At 42.7% G+C, this 24,866-nt stretch overlaps 1 protein-coding gene and 1 non-coding gene across 2 annotated transcripts in view; both read right to left on the reverse strand.

The window, feature by feature from the left end:
• LOC139279056 (uncharacterized) overlaps positions 1–24,866 on the reverse strand; it is a 60,865-nt gene that overhangs the window by 34,259 nt on the left and 1,740 nt on the right. The window contains exons 2-6 of the mRNA XM_070898384.1: positions 19,605–19,846; positions 15,774–15,850; positions 14,540–14,622; positions 4,749–4,866; positions 4,136–4,272 (exon numbers count right to left, since the gene is read on the reverse strand). Coding sequence (XP_070754485.1) covers positions 4,136–4,272; positions 4,749–4,866; positions 14,540–14,622; positions 15,774–15,850; positions 19,605–19,822 — 633 coding nt within the window. The 5' untranslated portion in view covers positions 19,823–19,846. The remainder of the gene's footprint in view (positions 1–4,135; positions 4,273–4,748; positions 4,867–14,539; positions 14,623–15,773; positions 15,851–19,604; positions 19,847–24,866) is intronic.
• Positions 10,930–11,001, reverse strand: trnac-gca (transfer RNA cysteine (anticodon GCA)). The gene has a single exon. It is a non-coding gene; the product is annotated as a tRNA-Cys (tRNA).

The raw sequence follows: 24,866 nt of genomic DNA on the forward strand, positions 1-24,866 counted from the left end.
TTCTTAGAGAACTGGGATCATGGCCAGTCTGTCGGGAAATAGATCAGCCATACAATCAGTTTTTGTTATTACTATATAATTGAACCTCATCACAAATCATATTGCAGCCCATTTTATCATTCTTGTAAGTTAAAAGCAAGCACCTGAACCATTTCTAGCCTGCCAGCACATCATTGTACAGGCAACTCTCGATTATCCGGGGCCCTCGGGGATTGGGCTATTCCGGGTAAATGATTTTGCCGCTGTGCGAGTGCACGTACTTGCCGAGAATATTTTGGTCCCAAATTTATACTTTAATGCAAGATTAACTTGCTGGAGTCAACGACCCCTCCCTCAAATCAATGTTGAAACTAGTTAGAACACCAACTCGACGAGCCTAATCCCCAATCCTTCGGCAGTCATCGGTCGGCGGAGAAAGAGCACTGACAAGCCGGACGGTGCCAGCATTGCAGGGTCCCCAGATCCTGCCTAGAAACCCAAGCTCATTCCCCGCTAGTGCCGCGATCAGGCCCAGCAGCGTGGCTGAAAGGTGAAATGGCCAGTCTAAAGGCTTCAACCGCTGGAGGTCGAATGAGACTCGGCTTTATTTACCCGAGGCCAGGCGGCACCCTCAGTGGCGGACAGGTGCAGAAAGTGGTCAGCGCAGGACTGTGTGTGGAGTGGGTGTATTGGTCGCATTCAGCTGTACACAGGACAGAATCACAGTTTTTAAAAGTGCCGTTGCAGCGGGTTCTCCGTTAGATCCATGTAATCGAGAGTTGCCTGTATTTTCATATTCTGCCTAAGTGAATAGGTTCCAGTAATATCATCTGGCTATTTATTTTTATCACTTATCTTAACATAAGAAAATCTTCCACTGCAACACTTATTTAACAAGATTAACAAAAATCACATTAAATTTTACTTAATCCACTTTGCCTTTTCTGTTCGCAATTGTGAAAGGATTCATGACTGAAGCAGTGGAACCATGTGCTAATCTATTTGCATTATCAGCATTTTGCCCAAAGCCTTTTGTGATAAATAGGTTCTATTTTCTTTATAAGTTGCAGTCGCTGGAACTTCACCAATTGGCTGTAGTACTGAACTACTGTCAATAGAGGGCATGAGAACATTATGTAAATACAGTTACGCTGTACTTAAATTCTTCAATAATATTAAGAATTTCAAATGGAACATGTCCCATGTTTGTTCCCCAATTATTTCTGGAACATGCATAATTCTGCCAGCCACCTACTCAGCTTCAACAAGTTGCACAGCTACATCATTTAATTCAAATTGGCAACAGTAGTCTGGAGGAAGAGTTCATGGAATGCATTCGAGACAATTTCCTAGAACAATACGTCATGGAACCAACCAGGGAACTGGAGATTTTAGATCTTGCATTGTGCAATGAGACAGGGTTAATTAGTAATCACATAGTAAAGGATCCTCTGGGGAAGAAATATGAAAACTTTTACATTGAGTTCGAGAGTGAAATACTTCAGTCGGCAACTAGAGTCTTAAACTTAAATAAAGCAATTACATAGGTATGAGGGGCGAGTTAGCAACGGTAGATTGGGAAGTTAGATTAAAAGGTATGATGGTAGATAAGCAATGGCAAACATTTAAAGCAATATTCAAAAATTCTCAATGAATATACATTCCATTGGAGAAATAAAAACTCCATGAGAAAAGTGATCCATTCGTGGCTAACTAAAGAAGTTAAGAATAGTATTAGATTAAAAGAGGATTAGAAACTAACAACGGATGACCAAAAAATTGATAGAGAGAAAAAATAGAATAAGTAAACTGGCAAAAAAAGATTGTAAGAGCTTCTCCGAGTATGTAAAAAGGAAGATAGCAGCAAAAGTAAGAGTTGGTCCTTTAGAAGCTGAGACAGGTGAAATTATAATGGGGAATAAGGAAAAGGTAGAGACTTTAAACAAATATTTTGTACCTGTCTTGACAGTAGAAGATACAAAAAGCATATCAAAATAAGTGGAGAACCAAGGGGCTAATAAGAGTGAGGAACTTCAAGTAATTAATATCAGTAGTGAAAAAGTACTTGAGAAATTAAGGGAATAAAAGCCAACAAATCCCCTGGACCTGATGGCCTATATCTCAGGGTTCTAAAAGAGGTAGCTGCAGAGATAGTGGATGCATTGGTTGTGATCTTCCAAAATTACTTAGATTCTAGAACAGTCCCAGTGGATTGGAAGGTAGCAGATGGAACCCCGCTATTCAAGAAAGGAGGGAGAGAGAAAATGGAACTACAGGCCAGTTAGCCTGTCTGCAGTCGTCAGGAAAATGCTGGAATCCATTATTAAGGAAATAGTAACAGGGCACTTAGAAAATCTTATGATTAGACAGAGTCAACATAGTTTTATGAAAGGGAAATAGTGTTTAACAAATGTATTAAGAGTTTTTTGAGGATGTAACCAGCAGGGTAGATAAAGGTGAACCAGGGGATGTAGTAAATTTGAATTTCCAAAAGGCATTCAATGAGGTGCAACATAAAAGGTTGGTACGAAAGATAAAAGCTCAAGAGGTCGGGGGTAATATATCAGCATGGATAGAGGATTGGTTAACGGACAGAAAAACAGAGAGTAGGGATAAATAGGTTATTTTCCAGTTGGCAGGTTGTAACTAGTGGGGTGTTGTAAGGATCAGCCTCAGCTATTTACAATCTATATTAATGACTTAGATGAAGGAACCAAGTGAAATGTATCCATGTTTTCTGATGAAACAAAGCTAGGTGGAAAAGTAAGGTGTGAGGATGACACAAAGAGCCTGCAAAGGAATATAGACAGGTTGTGGGCAATCAGGTAGCAGATGGAGTATAATGTGGTGAAATGTGAGGGGGTTATTCACTTTGGTAGGAAGATTAAATAAAAAGGAATATTTTTTTTTAAACGGAGAGAAACTATTTGGTGTTCAGAGAGATTTAGGTATCCTTGTAATGGAAACATGGAAAGTTAGCATGCAGGTACAGCAAGCAATTAGGAAAGCAAATGGCATGTTGGCCTTTATTGCAAGGGAGTTGAAGTACAAGAGTAAGGAAGTCTCACTACAATTATACAGGGCTTTGGTGAGACCACACCTGGAGTACTGTGCAGAGTTTTGATCCCCTTATTTGAGGAAGGATATACTTGCCTTAGAGGCGTTGCAATGAAGGTTCACTTGACTAATCTCTGGGACGAGAGGGTTGTCCTACGTGGAGAGATTGAATAGTTTGGGCCTATAGTCTCTGGAGTTTAGAAGAATGAGAGTTTATCTCATTGAAACATACAAGATTCTGAGGGCGATTGATAGGGTAGATGCTGAGAGGTCATCTCCCCTGGCTGGAGAGTCTAGAACTACAAGGCATAGTCTCAGGATAAGGGGTAGGACATGTAAGAATGAAATGAGGAGGACGAAAGATGGTCAGTCTTTTGAATTCGCTATACCATAGGGCTGTGGCAGCTGAGTTGTTAAGTATATTCAAGGCTGAATTTTTGGACTCCAGGGGAATCAAGGGATATGGGGGTTGGGTGGGAAAGTGGAGTTGAAGATCAGCCATGATCTTATTGAATGGTGGAGCAGGCTCGAAGGGCCGTATGGCCTACTCCTACTCTTAATTTTTATGTTAAGTTATTCACTGTTGTAGTGTAGGGAAATTGGACAGTCAAATTGTGTACAGCAAGCTCCCACAAACAGCTATGAGATAAGTGACCAGATAATCTGTTTTTAATTATGTCAGTTGAAAGATAAATATTGGCCAAGGCACCAGGAGAGCATCCTTGCACTTCTTCAAATAATGCTATGGGATCTTTTACATCCACCCGAGAGCCTCAGCTTAATGTCTCATCCAAAAGATGACACATTCAACAGTACTCCCTCAGTACTGTACTAAAATCTTAGGCTAGATTTTGGGTTCAAGTCTCTGGAGTGGGGCTTGAACCAATAACCTTCTGACTCAGACAAGAGGGCTATCACTGGGCTACCCTATTTAACAGGTAAGTAGGGGAGCAGCACATAGTCCGTGATAATAGGTAATGGAGTTTTGGACCAGTTGTAGTTTTTGTAGGGTGGAGCTAGGGTTGCTGGTTAAGGAAAGCACCAGAAAATTCAAGCTTTGATTCTGTATTAATAGGCTTTCCAGTTTTTCTTTACTCACCAATAGCTTCCAGAAATCCTTGTGCCACCTTATGAGCGATTGGTTGAGTGCTATTTCAGAACTGCTTGTAATAGGATGATGCCTGTGAAATGCCCTCACTCTCCCACTGTAGTAATTCAAATGCATCAGTAATGGGCCTAAAAACAGATACAAGTTCAATCACATGACTTGATGTGTCCTATTAAAGTTAAAGCATAAGCAGATTTAAGAGTAAATTGCTCAGATGGTACAAAGCACCAGAGAGAAGGTGGATTCTCTTCAGATTAGAGACTCAAATAAATATGGGCTACTAAATGAAATAGAAAAAGGCTATTCATCCCATCGAGCCTGCTCCTTCCAGAGATCACATGCAATCTACTGTAACCAGAGGACAAAAAAAATCAACAGCTTCTAATAAAACAGTTTAATCTGAAGGAAAAAAGTGTAAAAGCTAGATACTGAAATAAAAACAAAACATTGGACCCGGTGTGTATTTCCATCAACATCCGAAAAGAGAAAAGATGGTTAACATTTCGGAGACAGGCACAGGCTAATTTTAGAGCCAAAACTGTGGTGAAGTAATGGGTAATTTAAATAAGCTTTTGGCCCTTCCAGTATTAAACTGAACACATACCATGCAAGTATTCAAACAAGATGATAACAGCAAAACATAGGAGCAAAGATGACATAGTGAGAACAATTACTTCTCCTTTAGTAAGTCTCATATTGTCCATTTCTGGCCATAGGCTGATCTGTAAACATAGAAATTGGATCATTAGAAATCTGTTATAAACGCACGATTTTTCTTTAAATTTATCTGTTAGCTTAATTTCTCATCAAGTCTTTTTTTTGGCGATTCTTCGTGTTAATCAACATGAGGGACTTCTGTGTTTGGGAATGGAATTACTTTTCCATTTTGGGCATTTAAATTAGGTATAGTGTTGCTAGATACCAAATATATTTCCCTGTACTCTGCTCTACTATATCTTAACCTCAACACCATGGTGTTCCTAACTCCCCAATGCTTTACAATCTTCTAAACTCAGTGTGATTGTTATTTTTAGCACCTATTTGTGCCAAATTTTGGGAATTGTTTCCTTGTTTCCTCAAGAGCATACATTCAAGATCCTGCAAATCCATTGGCAGGATAGGCACACCAACGTCCGTATACTTGCTCAGGCCAACATCCCCAGCATCAAAGCATTGACCACGCTCGATCAGCTCCGATGGACGGGCCATATCGTGTGCATGCCCGATACTAGACTCCCAAAACAAGCGCTCTACTCAGAGCTCCGACACGGCAAACGAGTCCCAGGTGGGCAGAGGAAATGCTTCAAGGACACCCTCAAAGCCTCTTTGAAAAAGTGCAACATCCCCACTGACACCTGGGAATCCCTGACCTAAGACCACTCAAAGTGGAGGAGAAGCATCTGGTAAGTTGCTGAGCACCTTGAGTCTCTTCGCCAGGAGCACGCGGAAGCCAAGCGCAAACAGTGGAAGGAGTGTACGGCAACCCAAGCACCCCACCCACCCGGCCCTCCAACTATCGTCTGCCCCACCTGTGACAGAGACTGTAGGTCCCGCATTGGTCTCATCAGTCACCTGAGAATTCATTAGCGTGGAAACAAATCATCCTTGACTCTGAGGGACTGCCTAAGAAGAACATTCACTAGTGGGCTTATCTAGTCAAATAGATTTTACATAGGATTTTTATCGCTGGCAGAGAGAGATTTATCACATCAATTTAGACTATATTCAAGGACAGATCCCACAGGTGACTGTGTTCCAACTCCAATATGCTACTCTCTCTCTCTGCAAACAAACCCCCCCCCCCCCACCACACAAACGTTTCAATTGAAAAGCACAGCAAGAAAGTCAGGCAATTAACTGACATTAAATATGGTGTTTTTTTGTTAATTTAGCCTGGGTGCACATTAAGTAACTACTTATCAGACAGGAAAGGAGAGAGAATGACAAAGACTTTGTATAATTATAGACTGCCACATTGATTGGTAGCATTGAGCACTCAGAGCACTGGGGTGCACAGTTCCCTAACAATGCAACACTATTTCAAATGCAAGACAGCTCCTCCAGCAACCAGTGTGAGATTCCACTTCATAACAGGAGGTAAAAGAGCGACAGAGTGGAGATATTAGAAAACATAGAAACATAGAAAATAGGTGCAGGAGTAGGCCATTCGGCCCTTCTAGCCTGCACCGCCATTCAATGAGTTCATGGCTGAACATGTTTGTTTCAAAATTAAATTTCTTTAGCTTCAAAAAAGATACAACTTCCATCGTCACCACCTTAGCTACATTTCTACTACTGGTTGGATTACAATGATCATGAGATTTTGGAATGCCTTAGTTACAGCATCCTTGTGACAGCAATACATGGACAAGGTGATGTTGTGACCTGAAGGAACTGTGATAATGATGGCAAATTCTAGCAATGCAATGTTACAATTTGCAGTCTAGTTACATCCACACCTCCTCCCCTCCCAACACAGGAAGGTAGACTGATAAAGAAGCTAGTCTGCAAGGAATGAAAATTGCTGTCAACAGCCTTATTCCGTATACAGAAGTGCCTTTTAATCAACTCGCACGCCATGTTATTGTAATACTATACTGTACAATATTACAGTCTACAAATCTTTAACCAGCCAATTTACTCAGATTAGTGAATCCAACTATGGTATAACTATTTCCCCAAACTACACAGTTAGTGCTCATGTATCATTAAGATATTTCAGATCATTTTAACTATTTAAATATTACACTTGTCCAATGAGTAACAGATGATGAAAGTATTATACAAAGGGATGGAAATTCATTACAGAACTTTCCTAGGGCAAAATAATCATAATCGAGAGTTTTAGTGAACCTTTTAGAACAAGAAGGGTTTTCTCCAAGGTCAATAATTTTGTATTTTGCAACTCAACCGGTAATAGAACTATAGATTATGTGGTAGTAATGGGGTTTTATTTAGCTGAAGTATTTACATTTTGAATTTTTTTTTAAATGTTAGTTTTCTCTTATTTCCACGGTCAGAGTGGATAACCCTTCTCCCCAAATGTGCACACACACACACACACACACACACACACATAGGCAATTGCTTTCTAACTGGCTAAATGACTGGCCACACTGTTATGGGCTTTTTGAATCTGTTTGCTTGATTGACTTTGCCTGGTAAGATGATCACACACTTGTTATTACTATCTACTACACCATTTAAAATATGCAGCTGATTTTCTTCTTTGCCTTAAGCCATGCACTTCAGTGTTATCTGAATGCATGCCATCATTTTCTGTACTGAAGTGAGCTTTGCAAAAACAGACTCAAGTGGTTTTGGAAACAAAGGTTCACTTAGGAAGCTCAATCACTGCAACTTGTTCACAGTGACCTTCCACCCCCCCGCAGATTTGGAACAGTTCCAACAGATGGAAGCCCCCAGCAAATTGGAGCTTTTGTTAGTGTTCAAATGGCCAACAGGTCAAATCAAGGTGAGCAATAGGGAAAGAGAGAAGCTATCACAAAGCAACCAGCATGAGGAACATACCAGAAGATAGGCAGAAGCTGAAGGAGTTACGTGGTGGTAAAAGCATGACCATAGCAGCTTTTCGAGGGCATCATCAAAAAGCATCACAAGGGGTCTGGACAGAGTAGAGAGAGAGAGAAACTGTTCCCATTGGTTGAAGGGTCGAAAGGTGATGCAAGAAAAAACTTTTTTTATGCAGCGTGGTTGGGTTCTGGAATGCATTGCCTGAAAGGGTGCTGGAGGCAGACTTAATCATGGCTTTCAAAAGGAAATTGGATAAGTATCTGGAGGAAAAAAAATTGCAGGGCTACAGAGAAAGGGCACGCGAGTGGGACTAGCTGAGAGTCGGCACGGACTCAACCGGCTGAATGGCGTTCTGGGGAGGGAAGGGGAACAGCCAGTGGTTGTGGTCCACATTGGTACCAACGACATAGGTAGAAAGAGGGGTGAGGTCCTGAAAGCTGAGTTTAGGGAGCTAGGAGTAAGATTGAAAGCCAGGACCTCAAAAGGTGGTAATCTCGGGATTACCTCCAGTGCCACGAACTAGTGAGAGTAGAAATAGGAAGGCTAGTCAGGTAAATACGTGGCTGGGGCATTGGTGTAGGAGGGAGGGCTTTAGTTTCTGAACAATTGGGACCGCTTCTGGGGTAGGTGGGACCTGTACAAGTCGGACAGGTTACACCTCAACAGACACGGGACCAATGTTCTCGCGGGTGGTTTTGATAGTGCAGTTGGGAGGGCTTTAAACTAGCTTGGCAGGGGGATGGGAACCCAGGAGAGGGCTCTGAGCTAGTTAGAGTGGGTGAGAGCTCAGATGAACAGAACCCCAAGAAAGGATGCAAAAGGCAGGAGGCAACAGAGCAGAGTAGCATTGGGGTAAGTGTAAACCACAAGGTGATAGGAAGGGACAATATGTATGAATATAAAGGGGCTGCAGGAGGGGTCAAAACTAAAAATCATGGTTTAAAAACTAGTATTAAAACACTTTACCTAAACGCACGCAGCATTCGAAACAAAGTAAATGAGTTGACGGCACAAATCATTACAAATGGATATGATTTGGTGGCCATTACAGAAACGTGGTTGCAGGGTGGCCAAGACTTGGAATTAAACATATAGGGGTATCTGACAATTGGAAAGATAGACAAGAAGGGAAAGGAGGTGGGGTAGCTCTGTTAATAAAGGATGATATCAGGGCAGTTGTGAGAGACGATATTGGCTCTAATGAACAAAATATTGAATCATTGTGGGTGGAGATTAGAGATAGTAAGGGGAAAAAGTCACTGGTGGGCGTAGTTTATAGGCCCCCAAATAATAACTTCACGGTGCGGCGGACAATAATCAAGGGAATAATGGAGGCATGTGAAAAAGGAACGGCAGTAATCATGGGGGATTTTAACCTACATATCGATTGGTCAAATCAAATCGCACGGGGAAGCCTTGAGGGGGAATTCATAGAATGCATACAGGATTGTTTCTTAGAACAGTATGTTACAGAACCTACAAGGGAGCAAGCTATCTTAGATCTGGTCCTGTGTAATGAGACAGGAATAATAAACGATCTCCTAGTCAAAGATCCTCTCGGAATGAGTGGTCACAGTATGGTTGAATTTGTAATACAGATTGAGGGTGAGGAAGTAGTGTCTCAAATGAGCGTACTATGCTTAAACAAAGGGGACTACAGTGGGATGAGGGCAGAGTTGGCTAAAGTAGACTGGGAACACAGACTAAACGGTGGCACAATTGAGGAACAGTGGAGGTCTTTTAAGGAGCTCTTTCATAGTGCTCAACAAAAATATATTCCAGTGAAAAAGGGCGGTAAGAGAAGGGATAACCAGCCGTGGATAACCAAGGAAATAAAGGAGAGTATCAAATTAAAAACCAATGCGTATAAGGTGGCCAAGGTTAGTGGGAAACTAGAGGATTGGGAACATTTTAAACGACAGCAAAGAATGACTAAGAAAGCAATAAAGAAAGGAAAGATAGATTACGAAAGTAAACTTGCGCAAAACATAAAAACAGATAGTAAAAGCTTTTACCGATATATAAAACGGAAAAGAGTGACTAAAGTAAATGTTGGTCCCTTAGAAGATGAGACGGGGGATTTAATAATGGGAAATGTGGAAATGGCTGAGACCTTCAACAATTATTTTGCTTCGGTCTTCACAGTGGAAGACACAAAAACCATGCCAAAAATTGCTGGACACAGGAATGTGGGAAGGGAGGACCTTGAGACAATCACCATCACTAGGGGGTGGTAGTGCTGGACAGGCTAATGGGACTCAAGGTAGACAAGTCCCCTGGTCCTGATGAAATGCATCTCAGGGTATTAAAAGAGATGGCGGAAGTTATAGCAGATGTATTCGTTATAATTTACCAAAATTCTCTGGACGCTGGGGAGGTACCATCGGATTGGAAAGCAGCTAATGTAACGCCTCTGTTTAAAAAAGGGGGCAGACAAAAAGCAGGTAACTATAGGCCGGTTCGTTTAACATCTGTAGTGGGGAAAATGCTTGAAGCTATCATTAAGGAAGAAATAGCGGGAAATCTAGATAGGAATAGTGCAATCAAGCAAACGCAAAATGGATTCATGAAGGGGAAATCATGTTTAACTAATTTACTGGAATTCTTTGAGGATATAACAAGCATGGTGGATAGAGGTGTACCGATGGATGTGGTGTATTTAGATTTCCAAAAGGCATTCGATAAGGTGCCACACAAAAGATAAAGATACGCGGAGTCAGAGGAAATGTATTAGCATGGATCGAGAATTGGCTGGCTAACAGAAAGCAGAGAGTCGGGATAAATGGGTCCTTTTCAGGTTGGAAATCCGTGGTTAGTGGTGTGCCACAGGGATCGGTGCTGGGACCACAACTGTTTTAATATACATAGATGACCTGGAAGAGGGGACAGAGTGTAGTGTAACAAAATTTGCAGATGACACAAAGATTAGTGGGAAAGCAGGTTGTGTAGAGGACACAGAGAGGCTGCAAAGAGATTTAGATAGGTTAAGCGAATGGGCTAAGGTTTGGCAGATGGAATACAATGTCGGAAAATGTTGGGGAAAAAAAAAAAACAGTAAAAGGGAATATTATTTGAATGGGGAGAAATTACAACATGCTGAGGTGCAGAGGAACCTGGAGGTCCTTGTGCATGAAACTCTTTTGGAGAAACTCCAACTGACCTTCATCACCACAAGGATTCACTTGTGGAGAATAGTGCTTATGGTCACTGAGAAGCACAGAATGGTTAGTTGTGCAACATGAATGACTCTGAGGGGGCATCTGGATTTGAACCAGAGACCTCTTGATCTGCAGTCAAATGCTCTACCACTGAGCTATACGCCCAGGCACATAATCGAAGCTTTTTCCTAATTGACTGAATTTTGAGTCGGCTCCTGGGAGTTGTGAACTCACGACCCCAGTTTGCTAGACCAGTGCTCTAACCCCTGAGCTATGGAGCCACCTGCCCCAAAAAGTTAGTTTGCAGGTGCGGCAGGTAATCAGGAAGGCGAATGGAATGTTGGCCTTCATTGCGAGAGGGTTGGAGTACAAATGCAGGGAGGTCCTGCTGCAACTGTACAGGGTATTGGTGAGGCCGCACCTGGAGTACTGCGTGCAGTTTTGGTCACCTTACTTAAGGAAGGATATACTAGCTTTGGAGGGGGTACAGAGACGATTCACTAGGCTGAATCCGGAGATGAGGGGGTTACCTTATGATGATAGATTGAGTAGACTGGGTCTTTACTCATTGGAGTTCAAAAGGATGAGGGATGATCTTATAGAAACATTTAAAATAATGAAAGGGATAGACAAGATAGAGGCAGAGAGGTTGTTTCCACTGGTCGGGGAGACTAGAACTAGGGGTAAAGCCTCAAAATACGGGGGAGCCAATTTAAAACCGAGTTGAGAAAGAATTTCTTCTCCCAGAGGGTTGTGAATCTGTGGAATTCTCTGCCCAAGGAAGCAGTTGAGGCTAGCTCATTGAATGTATTCAAATCACAGATAGATAGATTTTTAACCAATAAGGGAATTAAGGGTTATGGGGAGCGGGCGGGTAAGTGGAGCTGAGTCCACGGCCAGATCAGCCATGATCTTGTTGAGTGGCGGAGCAGGCTCGAGGGGCTTGATGGCCTAATCCTGTTCCTAATTCTTATGTTCTTATGTTCCATGCTGTAACCAATCTATGATTCTAAACGTGTCCACCTTTTATGTACAGATTCTTACAGAAGTTTAAAGAAAGCATGTTGGAAATTCAAGTGCACACTTGCCCCTTATAAATGTTGAAGGTTTACAACAGTATACACAGTAGGGACTGAGGTGTGACAGTCACAAATGGTTCTGTGGTTTCTCCCTCACTCCTGAAATGTGCTACACATTCCTCTGTTAGTTCTTTAGATATTACCCCAAGTTTTTTTCTCGGCAAGGTGTATACTTTCACATGTTGAAGCTAATCCTTGAGCTGCTCACTGTAGAAAAAGGCACACCACCACCACCATATGAGTGCAACTATCATGGGCAATAATCGTAGCCTTGCCAGCGCCACACACATCTCAAGAAGAAAAAAAAAACTTTAAAATGACTTCCCATCAACTGGTGGCAATTGATGCGAATCATCCTTCGTTGTGGACATCACTGCACAATGACGTGGAATATTTTCTTCAGATTCATCCACATCATTCACAAGTGAGAGAGGGCGAGGGTTCTGCTCCCAGGCTCAGCAACGCTTGCCTTAAATCAGTGGATAGAAGGCAGATGAGAACACACGAGGGTAACTCTCGATTTCTCCTTCATGTTAAGAAGGGCTTGATGGCCGGCCAGCACTTTGTGTGACAGAATCACTAAGATAGTTCACTCACAAAAATGAAGAATTGAAATCATGAGTTCATGCCTCATCATTCCACAGGAGACTGTGCACCACATTATCAACTGGTGTCTATGTGTTATTAAGAAATGGATATTCTGGAGTGAGTTAAAGGTAATAGATTAGGGGAGCGAAATTGCCCTCCGCCTGTTTGGGGCGGATAATTTGAATGAACTGAAGATTTAGCGCCTGTAGAGATGGGGCGGAGAATGGAGCAATATTCGGGACTTCGTTTTTTGGCAAGCCTCCTGGCGCTTTCGAAACGTTTCCCCACCCCACCCCCACCCCCCTTCATTACAAGTGACTACACTCCAAAAGTACTTCACTGGCTATAAAGCGCTTTAAGATGTCTGATGGTCATGAAAGGTGCTATGTAAATGTAAGTCTTTCTTTCTTTCCTTCTTCACTTAAAGAGGTGAGGCTTCCGTGACATCCTCTGGGCCACCAGTGGCCGCCATTGTCAACAACAACTTGTATTTATATAGCACCTTTAACGTAGTAAAATGTCCCAAGACAAAAAAATGTGACACCGAGCCATATAGGAAGAAGTTACAGCAGATGAACAAAAGCTTGGTCAGAGGTAGGTTTTAAGGAGCATCTTAAAAGGAGGAAAGAGATACAGAGGTGGAGGTGTTTAGGGAGAGAGTTCCAGAGCTTAGGGTCCAAGCAGCTGAAGACACAGCCACCGATGGTTGAACAGTTATAATCAGGGATGCTCAAGAGGGCAGAATGAGGAGCGCAGATATCTCGCAGATATGTGAGGCTGAAAGAAATTAGAGATAGGGAGGGGCGAGGCCATGGAGGGATTTGTAAACAAAGATGAGAATTTTGAAATCGAGGCATTGCTCAAACAGGAGCTAATGCAGGCCAGTGAGTACAGTGGTGATGGGTGAATGGGACTTGGTGCGAGTTAGAAAATGGGCTACCAAGTTTTGGATGATCTCAAATTTACATGAGGTAGAATGTGGGAGGCCAGCCAGTAGTGTGTTTGAGTAGTCAAGTCTAGAGGTAACAAAGGCACTGGTGAGGGCTTCAGCAACAGATGAGGCAGGGGCGGAGACAGGGAATAGGCGGTTTGAGTTTTGCCATGGATATGTTGCCGGAAGCTCATTTCAGGGTGAAATCGGACAGCTAGGTCGTGAACAGCCTGGTTCAGCCTCAGATAGATGCTAGGGAGAGGGATGGAGTCGGTGGCTAGGGAACGCAGTTTGTGGCGGGGACCAAAGACAATGGCTTGGGTCTTCCCAATATTTAATTAGAGAAAATTTATTTTCATCCAGTACTGGATGTCGGACAAGCAGTCTGACAATTTAGAGACCGAGGAGGGGTCGAGAGAAGTGGTGGCGAGGTAGAGCTGGATGTCGTCAGCGTACATGTGAAAACTGACGGCATGTTTTCGGATGATTTCACGAAGGGGCAGCATATAGATGTGAAATAGGAGGGGGCCAAAGCTCAGGAGTCGACCGACAATTAAACAAAATGGCGGCCGTGGCGGTACGCCTCCCTTTGAAGGGCGGCCACAGTACGCAGCCATCGGCAGCTTTGCGCTCCGCGAAGTTGTCGGCGACACCAACCAACGCCGTCCGCAAAAGAGGTTGACACACCAGGCTCGGGACAATTATGGATGGGTCGCACCCTCCGCCTGCCCCCCAGGCGGAAAATCCTCCTCCTCCTCCCCCCCCCCCCCCTCCCCACGCCTTTAAAAAAAAGGGCAATTCCGCCCCATAGATGTTTTTTCCTAATCAATTATCTAAAACTGACATTTTAAGGAAAATATGATTCCTTCAATTTCATTTCTGTTCATTTAGGCGCATGCATTTCATTTTAAAAAGTGTAGGAATCTTTTAATGAGAACACAAATGCAGCCTTTATCTAGTAACAGAACACCAGACATACAAAGGAAATGCAACTGTGCCTGTGTAGATGTCCCCATTAACCAGCACATCGTGTTCTCAGCAAATGGCAGGATGTAATCCAATACAACGTAAAGCATTCAGAACATTTTAGGAGATAAATACTTACCCCACCTCCTACAGGAATCTTGTCCACTGACGATTTTGCCTTCAGATGCTTTTCCTGTAAAATCTTTTGTTTCTGTTGAAGACCTGGTTCATCAAATATGCAAAATATAATTAAAAGACTTTCAATTTTACTTTGCATGCTACCGTTGTGTAAGTGTGTACTGCAGCTTTTTATAAGAACAGTTTGACAGTTTAAACATATTATTCTGGATTTCAGGAAAATTAGTGTAATGAAACATCAGCTTTGGCGACTGAATAAGCCTCAAACTGTTTACAACATCTTGAAATGAATGAGCATTCGTTATCATCAGGGACCTTCACTAATTTGATATGGTCCAATCAAACAGAGAGAGCTTATCGCATGTTCCTTGCAGGAATGTCAGCAACAGCTAAAATATGGGACAGAAGAGCTGAGATCACCGTGGAAACGTTTATAAAGCATGCTCAGCTGTAATGCACCATTACATTTTAAAACTACAGATGATGCCAAATGTGTCCTTCTCTTGCAGTTAGTAATATAAATGCCAAATTCCCTTGTTCTATCGGCAGCAAAGATCCACCTTTTTCATGAGTCTTAGGAACTGCTGCTGGATTCACCAGCTCCGTTTCTACTCAGCGTATGATGAACAGCACCAGATAGAAGAGAGGAGGCAGCCCGATAGAACGCTGCTCTCCCAAAACCAGGCTAGAAACATAAAGGCAACTAAAGAGGCTCTTCAATCTGTAGCTAAAGATAATGCCAGATCTTTAATTAATTGCTTGGATTCCCCTCCAATCACCATTCATAGTCGCACTGTTCTCTCAATAACTTAACAGCCCTGGTTGAAATACATCATCTAATTTGCATCTGTGATGAGCTTTTGTGGCAGAACATCCAAACCTTTAGCGTTTATGGGTTATATAGATGCGTACCACAGAGGTGGGAGGCACATATAAATCCATGTTCTTATTGCTTTGCATATATCTGAAGTTACTGATCGTGACAGATCTTAGTCTTCTGATTTAGATTTATCCACCAATAAGAGCACCATGAACAACATTTTCCTAACCTTCAGATCCACAAAATGCAAACAGGACAAAGCAGCGAGTAAGGAATGTAAACACAACTGGGACTTAGCTGCCTGGGCTTTGAGGGTCAGATTGCCAGGGTGCAGGGACTACTCCAAGTCAACAGGTTGTACACCTTTGTGGCATTCGATTTAAAGTAGTAAGATTTCATCAAACTACCAACTCACCTGGTGTCATTCTAAGCATCGCAAGATTTGGGCTGACTGGTTTTTCTGATTTTTTTTGGCTGTTTTCAATACTGGAGCTGTACAAAACAAAACATTTTCTTTCAAAAGAAAATTCAATGAAATGAAAACTTTTTTCTGCTTCCTTTCCTGAAAATACCTGGGGGCGATTGTAAGCTACGTCAGTGGCAGAAAGCGGGTGGTAGTGGGTTGGCCGCTCACCAACGTTTCCTTTAAGCTGCGCAGCTGCCATCTTTTCAATACAAAAACCACGCATGCACAGTATTGTGAATAGGGGGCTGCGTGGGCCAAAGAGGTCATGTGGCGCCAAAAACAATTAGAGGAAACATTGCTGCTCACTATACATCTCCTTTCAAAAGGTGGGTGTATGAGTGGCTGATCCATTATACATCCCCTTTCAAAGGACAGGGTATAATGAGTAGCTGATCCACTACCGCCTGTTTTCCGCCACTATCACCACCGACTCTTACTGGGTCATTTCAAGGGCACAGGCTACCTTAGGTGGTTATGCTTTACTGTGATCTAAGACAGTGGCAGGTGGTGTCACAGCCGAGCCCAAACCTGCTCTCACCCCATGCACCTCCCAACAGGGGGTTGCTGTATATACCAATACCTTGCCGATTCACCACCCCACCCCCCACCCAAGGAAATGGGAACCTAATTATAGCAATCCAACCACTGACCAGAAGGAGAGAGCTAACTCAGCACAAACCAGGGATTGAACTCTGTTCTCTATCACTCAGTTCCACAGCAAATAGTGCATTTGCCCACTGAATTATCAGGGAGCCCAACAAAAACTTTAAAAAGAGGTTTCTATCTATCCCTTATAATAATGTATAATCAGATGAATATTTTCAGTCATACCAACCATTTTGAAGACTTACTGTGAATATGTAGCAAGCATAGAAGGTAATTTTTTTTTTTTTAAATCAGTTTTTCCATACAATGAAATGAATGCCATGACTTCCTGAGCATGGGAAATATGCTACAGACAATGCTGGCATGAAATTTCCCAAGTGGCGAGACACTGCAACAACGTCTGAGCTACTGTGGGAACATACAGCAGCTCGCAAACACTCTGGGGGGGGAAAAGTGGAGGTCATGGGAAAAATCGAATGTCTGCCATCCACTAAAGAAGTGGTGGGACTCAGGAGACAAAGAATGCATTTTTTCCACATTAGATGGGAGTTCTGACAAAGACAGATACAACTTTGCATTTTAAGTACATTGTGGCATTAAATTAAAATGTTTGCTTTATATTTCCCAAAACAATAATTCCAGTGGAACACTTCTGCCAATCAGTCCACTCTCCTGGGTCCAGTGGTCTTTGCAAACCTGACTTTCATCATCTTCCATGGGACATAAAATAATGGAATTTATCATTAGCAGTAAACATTAGGATTATCTGTACAGGCAGAGTCAGCATGGATTTATGAAGGGGAAGTCATGTTTGACAAATTTGTTGGAGTTCTTCGAGCATGTAACAAACAGGGTGGATAAAGGGGAACCAGTGGGGATGTGGTGTATTTGGACTTCCAGAAAACATTTGACAAGGTGCCACATAAAAGGTTGCTGCACAAGATAAAAGTTTATGGGGTTGGGGGTAATATATTAGCATGGATAGAGGATTGGCTAACTAACAAAAAACAGAGTGTCGGGATAAATGGTTCATTCTCGGGTTGGCAATCAGTAACTGGTGGGATGCCGCAGGGATCAGTGCTGGGACCCCAACTATTTACAATCTATATTAACGACTTGGATGAAGGGACCGAGTGTAACGTAGCCAAGTTTGCTGACATTACAAAGATGGGAGGAAAAGCAATGTGTGAGGAGGACACAAAAAAACTCCAAAAAGGACATAGACAGGCTAGGTGAGTGGGCAAAAATTTGGCAGATGGAGTATAATGTTGGAAAGTGTGAGATTATGTACTTTGGCAGGAAAAAAAATTGAGGAGCAAGTTATTATTTAAATGGAGAAAAATTGCAAAGTGCCGCAGTACAATGGGACCTTGGGGTCCTGGTGCATGAAACACAAAAGGATAGTATGCAGGTACAGCAAGTGATCAGGAAGGCCAATGGTATCTTGGTCTTTATTGCAAAGGGGATGCTCTTATTAGTAACCTAGTTAACAGCAGTCAGCTTGGATTCAGAAGGGGAAGATGCTGCCTGGCCAACCTCCTCAACTTCTTTAAGGAACATAAGAAATAGGAGCAGGAGTAGGCCATACAGCGCTCGAACCGGCTCCGCCATTTAATACGATCATGGCTGATCCGATCATGGACTCGGGTCCATTTCCCTGCCCGCTCCCCATAATCCCTTATTCCTTTATCGGTTAAGAAACTGTCTATCTGTCTTAAATTGATTCAACGTCACAGCTTCCACAGCTCTCTGAGGCAGCGAATTCCACAGATTTACAACCCTGAGAAGAAATTCCTCCTCATCTCAGTTTTAAATGGGCGGCCCCTTATTCTAAGATTATGCCCCCTAGTTCTAGTCTCCCCCATCAGTGGAAACATCCTCTCTGCATCCACCTTGTCAAGTCCCCTCATAATCTTATACATTTCGATAAGATCACCTCTCATTCTTCTGATTTCCAATGAGTAGAGGCACAACCTACTCAAACTTTCCTCATAAATCAACCCACTCATCTCTGGAATCAACCTGGTGGACCTTCTCTGAACTGCCTCCAAAGCAAGTATATCCTTTCTTAAATATAGAAACCAAAACTGTACACAGTATTCTAGGTGTGGCCTCACCAATACCCTGTATAACTGTAGCAAGAATTCCCTGCTTTTATACTCCATTCCCTTTGCAATAAAAGCCAAGATTCCAATCTTTCTCCATTTAAATAATAACTTGCTCTGTGATTTTTTTTCTGCCAAAGTGCATGACCTCACACATTCCGACATTATACACCATCTGCCAAATTTTTGCCCACTCATTTAGCCTGTCTATGTCCTTTTTCAGATTTGTTGTGTCCTCCTCATACTTTGCTTTTCCTCCCATCTTTGTATCGTCAGCAAACTTGGCTACGTTATACTCAGTCCTTTCTTCCAAGTCGTTAATGTAGATTGTAAATAGTTGAGGTCCCAGCACTGATCCCCTGAGGCACCCCACCAGTTACTGGTTGCCAACCAGAGAATGGACCATTTATCCTGATTCTCTGTTCTCTGTTAGTTAGCCAATCCTCTATCCATGCTAATATATTACCCCCAACACCGTGAACTTTTATCTTGTGCAATAACCTTTTATGTAGCACCTTGTCAAATGCCTCTTGGAAGTCCAAATACACCACATTCATTGGGAAGACTGGAGAAACTTGGACTATACAGCCTGGAAAGGAGGCATCTGAAGGGTGATCTTATTGAGGAATACAAAATACAGAATAAGCAAATCTAGAATGACACTGAGCGAGTACTGTACTGTCAGAGATACTGCCTTTTGGACAAGATATTAAACAGATGTCCTAATGCCTGTTCTGGTGGTTCAGGATCCATAGATTCTATTAAAGGAAAATGAGAGTTCTCCCAGTATCTTGGCCAACATTAACTTCTGTCAACCAGTGCCACCAAAAGCACATTAACTGGTCATTTATGTCACTGTGGGACATGCTTATGGACAATGGCTGCTCCCTTTGCCCACGTAACAGTAACTGCACTTCATAAAGTAATTTGTGTGAATCTCCACGATGTTTTGATGTGATAAAATGTTATACAAATGCAACAATATTTAATGCTTGGAGGTCAGTAAGACTGTATGCAACAAATCATTAGGCTTTTTGCCCGATTTTCTATATTTAACCCCAATACTTACATCAGATGATTCAGTGTGTTTGAAATTAGAGGCGTTACCAATCGCTGTCGTGGAGTAAAGGCAATTTTGGTCTTCTCATTAGAAGTCTGCATGTTTTCCTTTCTGTTTGAGAAGAGATGCTGAGCTTGCATTTTTATTCCTAGTTGGAGGTTCTTACATCCATGGCATGGCGTGCCATCTACTTCCTGAAATTTGTTTGATCTAGGAGTAGGAGCCATAATGTGGCACTGTACTCACCAAATCTAGAAAAACAATAGAATATATTTAGATTTATACAAATTCCTTATTAAAAACTGAAATCTATGCACTGTGTGAGGCTCTGGGTAAGTGGCAGTGGTAAACAAGAGTACGAAGAATGTACAGCTGTACATACTTTTTAAATCATATTCTGCAAGGTACCGTGACATAGGGCAACACTTACACCGTCAAATGACTTAGCCACTGTGCATGTGCTAATACATAGGGGGTAAATGTTGTCTGCCTACCACACTGCTCATGTTGAAACATGAGGCAGTGGGCATACAGCACAGAAGGTGGTCATTTGAACCATCGTGCCTGTGCCGTACTCTTAGAGAGCTATCCAATTAGTCCCACTCCACTGCTCGTTCCCCATAATGCTGCAAATGTTTCATTTTCAATTGTATACCCAATTCCCTTTTGAAAGTAACTATTGAATCTGCTTCCACAATCCTTTCAGGCAGTGCATTCCAGATTATAACTCATTGCAATAAAAAAAATCTCATCTCGCCTGATTCTTTTACCAATTATCTTAAATCTGTGTCCTCTGGTTACCGACTCACCCACCAGTGGAAACCGTTTTCCCTTATTTACTCCTATTTGGAGATTCTTACAACCAGGGCACGGCTTTTCAATAACACAAAATCAAACCCCTTCATAATTTTGAACACCTCTATGAAATCTCCTCTTAACCATCTCTGTTCTAGAGGACAATCCCAGCTTTTCTAATTTCAGAGGGCATATGAATTTTTTAAAAAATGCATTGGTACCTGAAAATTGGGTTTGTTTACTGCAACTGGTGTATAACTAAATCCATAATGTCCATAGTGTCAGCCATGGCTCAGTGGGTAGCACTTTCACTTCGGAGTCAGAAGGTTGTGGGTTCAAGTCCCACTCCAGAAACTTGAGCACATAAATCTAGGCTGACACTCCAGTGTAGGGCTGAGGGAGTGCTGCACTGCCGGAAGTGCTGTCTTTCAGATGAGACGTTAAATCGAGGCCCTGTCTGCTCTCAAGTGGGCGTGAAAGATCCCATGGCACTATTTCAAAGAAGAGCAGGGGAATTATCCCTGGTGCCTTGGACAATATTTATCCCTCAACCAACATAACAAAAACAGATTGGCCCTGAAATCCTGGCCTCGCTGGGTCTGTACAGAATACGCAAGGACCCGGCGAGGCCTCACAAAAGCTGGTTTTCGGCGCGCAATGCGCATGTGCCTAAAACCAGCTTTTCTGATTGGTCAAGATATCTCAACAGATCGAATGTATCCCCACAGGGAGGACATTCGTGCAGGCTAGATTGGGCTATTTGCCCAGCGAATGTCCTTCAAACTCTTGCGCCTGGTAAAAGCAGGCGCATAGCCTACTTTTGCCAGCGTAAGAGTTTTAAAACAAAAATAAAATTTAAAAACACATTTTAATGTTAAAAACCCTGTCCACTAAGGCAATTTTATTGCAAACCCTATTAAAACACAAAAAAAAAATCCCCAAAATAAATATTTTTTCCAAAACATTTAATTAACTTTAATTTTAATATGAGAGATTTGTTTTTAATTTTTTATGTTGTGTTTGGGTGGTTTAGGGGGTATTCTCATTGATAGTAATAGGAACTCGGAGTTCCCATTATTATCAAGGAGGATACTGTACCGTGATTGGTTGCCCAGTCCCACGTGACCACAGTATCTGCACCCTTATCTCCAAGACGTGAATGCACTGCGAAGCGTGGGAAGAGAAGGCCTCCGACCGGAATTCAGGGTACCTCTGGGACCACCAGGTACTTTCGCAAACATTTTTTAGGTCGGAGGCGTTCGTCCGAAGGTAGCCTTCAACCAGAATTTTAGCCCCAGTATCTGGTCATTATTACATTGCTATTTGCGGGAGCTTGCTTGTGCGCAATTTGGCTGCCGCATTTCCTACATTACAACAGTGACTACACTCCAAAAATACCTCATTGCTGTAAAACGCTGAGACACATTCGGTGGTCGTGAAAGGCGCTATATAAATCCAAGTCTTTTTTACTTTATCACAGTATCTTGTGCTGTAGCAAAATCTTAAAATATTGTACTGGCATTCTTGTATTTAGGAATCAATTAAAACTCATTATTGCACCAAACAAGCTCTCTTATTATTTACAAATTGTGACAATTTCACAAGTGCAGAGATAGGAATGTCCAGATAATGCCAGGTAATGCATTCACACCAGAACTATCCTCCTTAATTCAAAGGAGTATCTGCAGCTAATCTTGGAAAAAAATACAGATATTTACAAGTGGACAGTCAGTTAGAAAAGTGAAGTTTTTAAAGAACTGTCTTTCAGTAACTTAGTTATTTGGAGACATACACTAAACAGCTGCAACTCTCAAAACACCACCTCATCTAAAAAAAATGCTACCTCTAATTCCTAGACAGGCAATAGCAGAAAGCAACACCTGACTGTTTGAACACAAGAACATAAATAGGAGCAGTACCCCATACTGCCTCTTGAGCCTGTTCCGCCATTCAATAGGATCATGGCTGAACTTCTGCATCAACTCCACTTTCCCACCCAATCCACATATCCCTTGATTCCCTTAGTGCCCAAAAATCTATTGATTTCAGTCTTGAATATATTCATCGACTGAGCAACCACAGCCCCCGGGATAGAGTTTTCCAAAGATTCACAACCCCGAGTGAAGAAATGTCTTCTCATCTCAGTCCTAAACGGGCGACCCCTTATCCTGAGATTATGGACTCAATTTTCCCCAATTATTGGCGCCGTTTTTTTGGCGTGCACCATTTTTTTGGAGTAAATTCAAATCTCCAAGTTTCCCCAAAGTTTCTGTGCTAGCGTAATTCACTAAGGTATGATTTTTTTTAGGCTACCAATTTTTTTTTACCTCATTGGGGGCGTAACCTGCCACCCAAGCCAATTCTGGCTATTTAAATAAGTTTAGCCAGCTCCGATTTACTCCAATTTTTCTTAGGACAGCGTATGTGACCACTCTGGAAAAACCTTCTGGGCAGTTGGCAAAAATCAGCACAGGTAAGAGAATCAGTGCAGTAGATGCAGTTCCACGGCTAGAACAGCAGCAGAGAGAGGGAAGGTTGGGGGGGGGGGGGGGGGGGGGTGAGGGAGTGGCCTTTTGGCCAGAGTTAGGAGCGGCAACCGGCACCAGCAGGGAAGGGAAGGGAAGCCTTTTGGCCAGGGCTAGCAGCGGCAACTGGAAGGGGGGAGGGAGGCCTTTCGGCCAGGGTTAGGAGCGGCACCGGCGGTGCAGGGAGGGGGGGCCGGGGGGGGGAGGGGCAGGGAAAGAGAATAGACTTTTGGCAACCTGATCTTTTTGGCGCAGATCTTAGGCTCCACCTCCAAAGTTAAAGGACAGGCTAGGCAGCGCCAAAATCAATTCAAACAAGGAAAGTTGGATGATTTTTTTTTGACGTCGCTGGGCCCCCAAAAATCAAGCGTAACTCTTCAAGTATGCCAAAGAATGGCTTTGGGGAAAATTGAGCCCGATGAACACTAGTTCTGGACTCTCAAGCCAGGAGAAACAGCCCTCTCAGAATTTACATGATCAAGCCTTCTAATAATATAGGTTCATTCTACTCAATCTTTCCTCGTAGGATACCCCTCTCTCCCAGGAATTAGTCTGGCGAACCTTCATTGCACCTCCTCCAAGGCAAGTATACCCTTCCTTAGGCAAGGAGACCAAAACTGTACAGTGCTGCAGGTGTGGTCTCACCAACACCTATATATCCTTATACTTGTAATAATGGCTAACTTGCTTTCCTTATTGCTTGCTGTACCTGCATGTTAACTCTGTGATTAGTGTACAAGGACCCCCAAATCCCTCTGAATTCCAACATTTATTAGTCTCCCATCTTTTAAAAAAGTATTCAGATTTCCCATTCTTCCTACCAAAGTGGATAATTTCATATTTCCCCACATTATACTCCAACTGACACTTTATTGCCCAATCACTTAACTGCTCAATATCCCTTTGCTGCCTTTTCACATCCTCTTCACAGCTTACTTTCCCACCTAGCTTTGTATCATCAGCAAACTTGGATATATTACACTCAGTCCTCTCATCCAAGTCATAGATATAGATATGCTTCAGTCCTACTTTCCATCCGTTCTGATGGTTGCGGCAAGAAACCAGTGAAAGAAAAGGCTGATTTTTCTGGTGAAGTACTTGTTGTTTTGTATGACGGGAAACGTTTAGAATGAGATGTCTAGTTTGGCTATCCATTTGATGGCCTCCTGAGGCACCAAGTGGAGAAATGAGGTGCCTCCTGCAATAGATCTTAGGTTGATGTGATGTGTTCCATGGTCTGGGATTCACGGCCATGGTCACACTTTGGGTCGTCCCTCACCTTCCACTTGTGGAGCAGTTGGCCGCATCATCTGTGCCCTGTGCAACTCGGTTGAGCCTTGTCTGCTGTTTTTGATGGCGGTTGAAGCCAGGGTCCTCTGCTGTTGGGTCAGGGTCATCGACCTGAAACGTTATCTGTTTCTCTCTCCACAGATGCTGCCGGAGCTGCTGAGTATTTCCAGCATTTTCTGTTTTTTTATTATTGTTGGTTCTTTATGTTGCATGACAAGTTGACACATTGTTTACAACAATAATGGTTGGCACATATGCAGTCATTGCATTTCAGAATCAAAACTAGAAAATACTAGTTTCAGTGCAGCAACAACATTGGCACCTACCCAACAAAGTGGAAAATTCCAGATATGTCCTGTCCACAAAAAGCAGGACAAGTCCAATCCGACAATTACTGCCCCATCAATCTACTCTCAATCATCAGCAAGTGATGGAAGGTGTAATTGACAGAGCTATTAAGCGGCACTTGCGCACCAATAACCTGTGCACCAATGCTCAGTTTGGGTTCCGCCAGGACCACTCGGCTCCAGACCTCATTACAGCCTTTGTCCAAACATGGACGGAAGAGCTGAATTCCAGAGCTGAGGTGAGAGTGACTGCCCTTGACGTCAAGGCAGCATTTGACCAAGTGTGGCATCAAGGAGCCCCAGTAAAATTGAAG

Source organism: Pristiophorus japonicus, chromosome 1, assembly GCF_044704955.1.
Source record: "Pristiophorus japonicus isolate sPriJap1 chromosome 1, sPriJap1.hap1, whole genome shotgun sequence".
Lineage (NCBI taxonomy): Eukaryota > Metazoa > Chordata > Chondrichthyes > Pristiophoridae > Pristiophorus > Pristiophorus japonicus.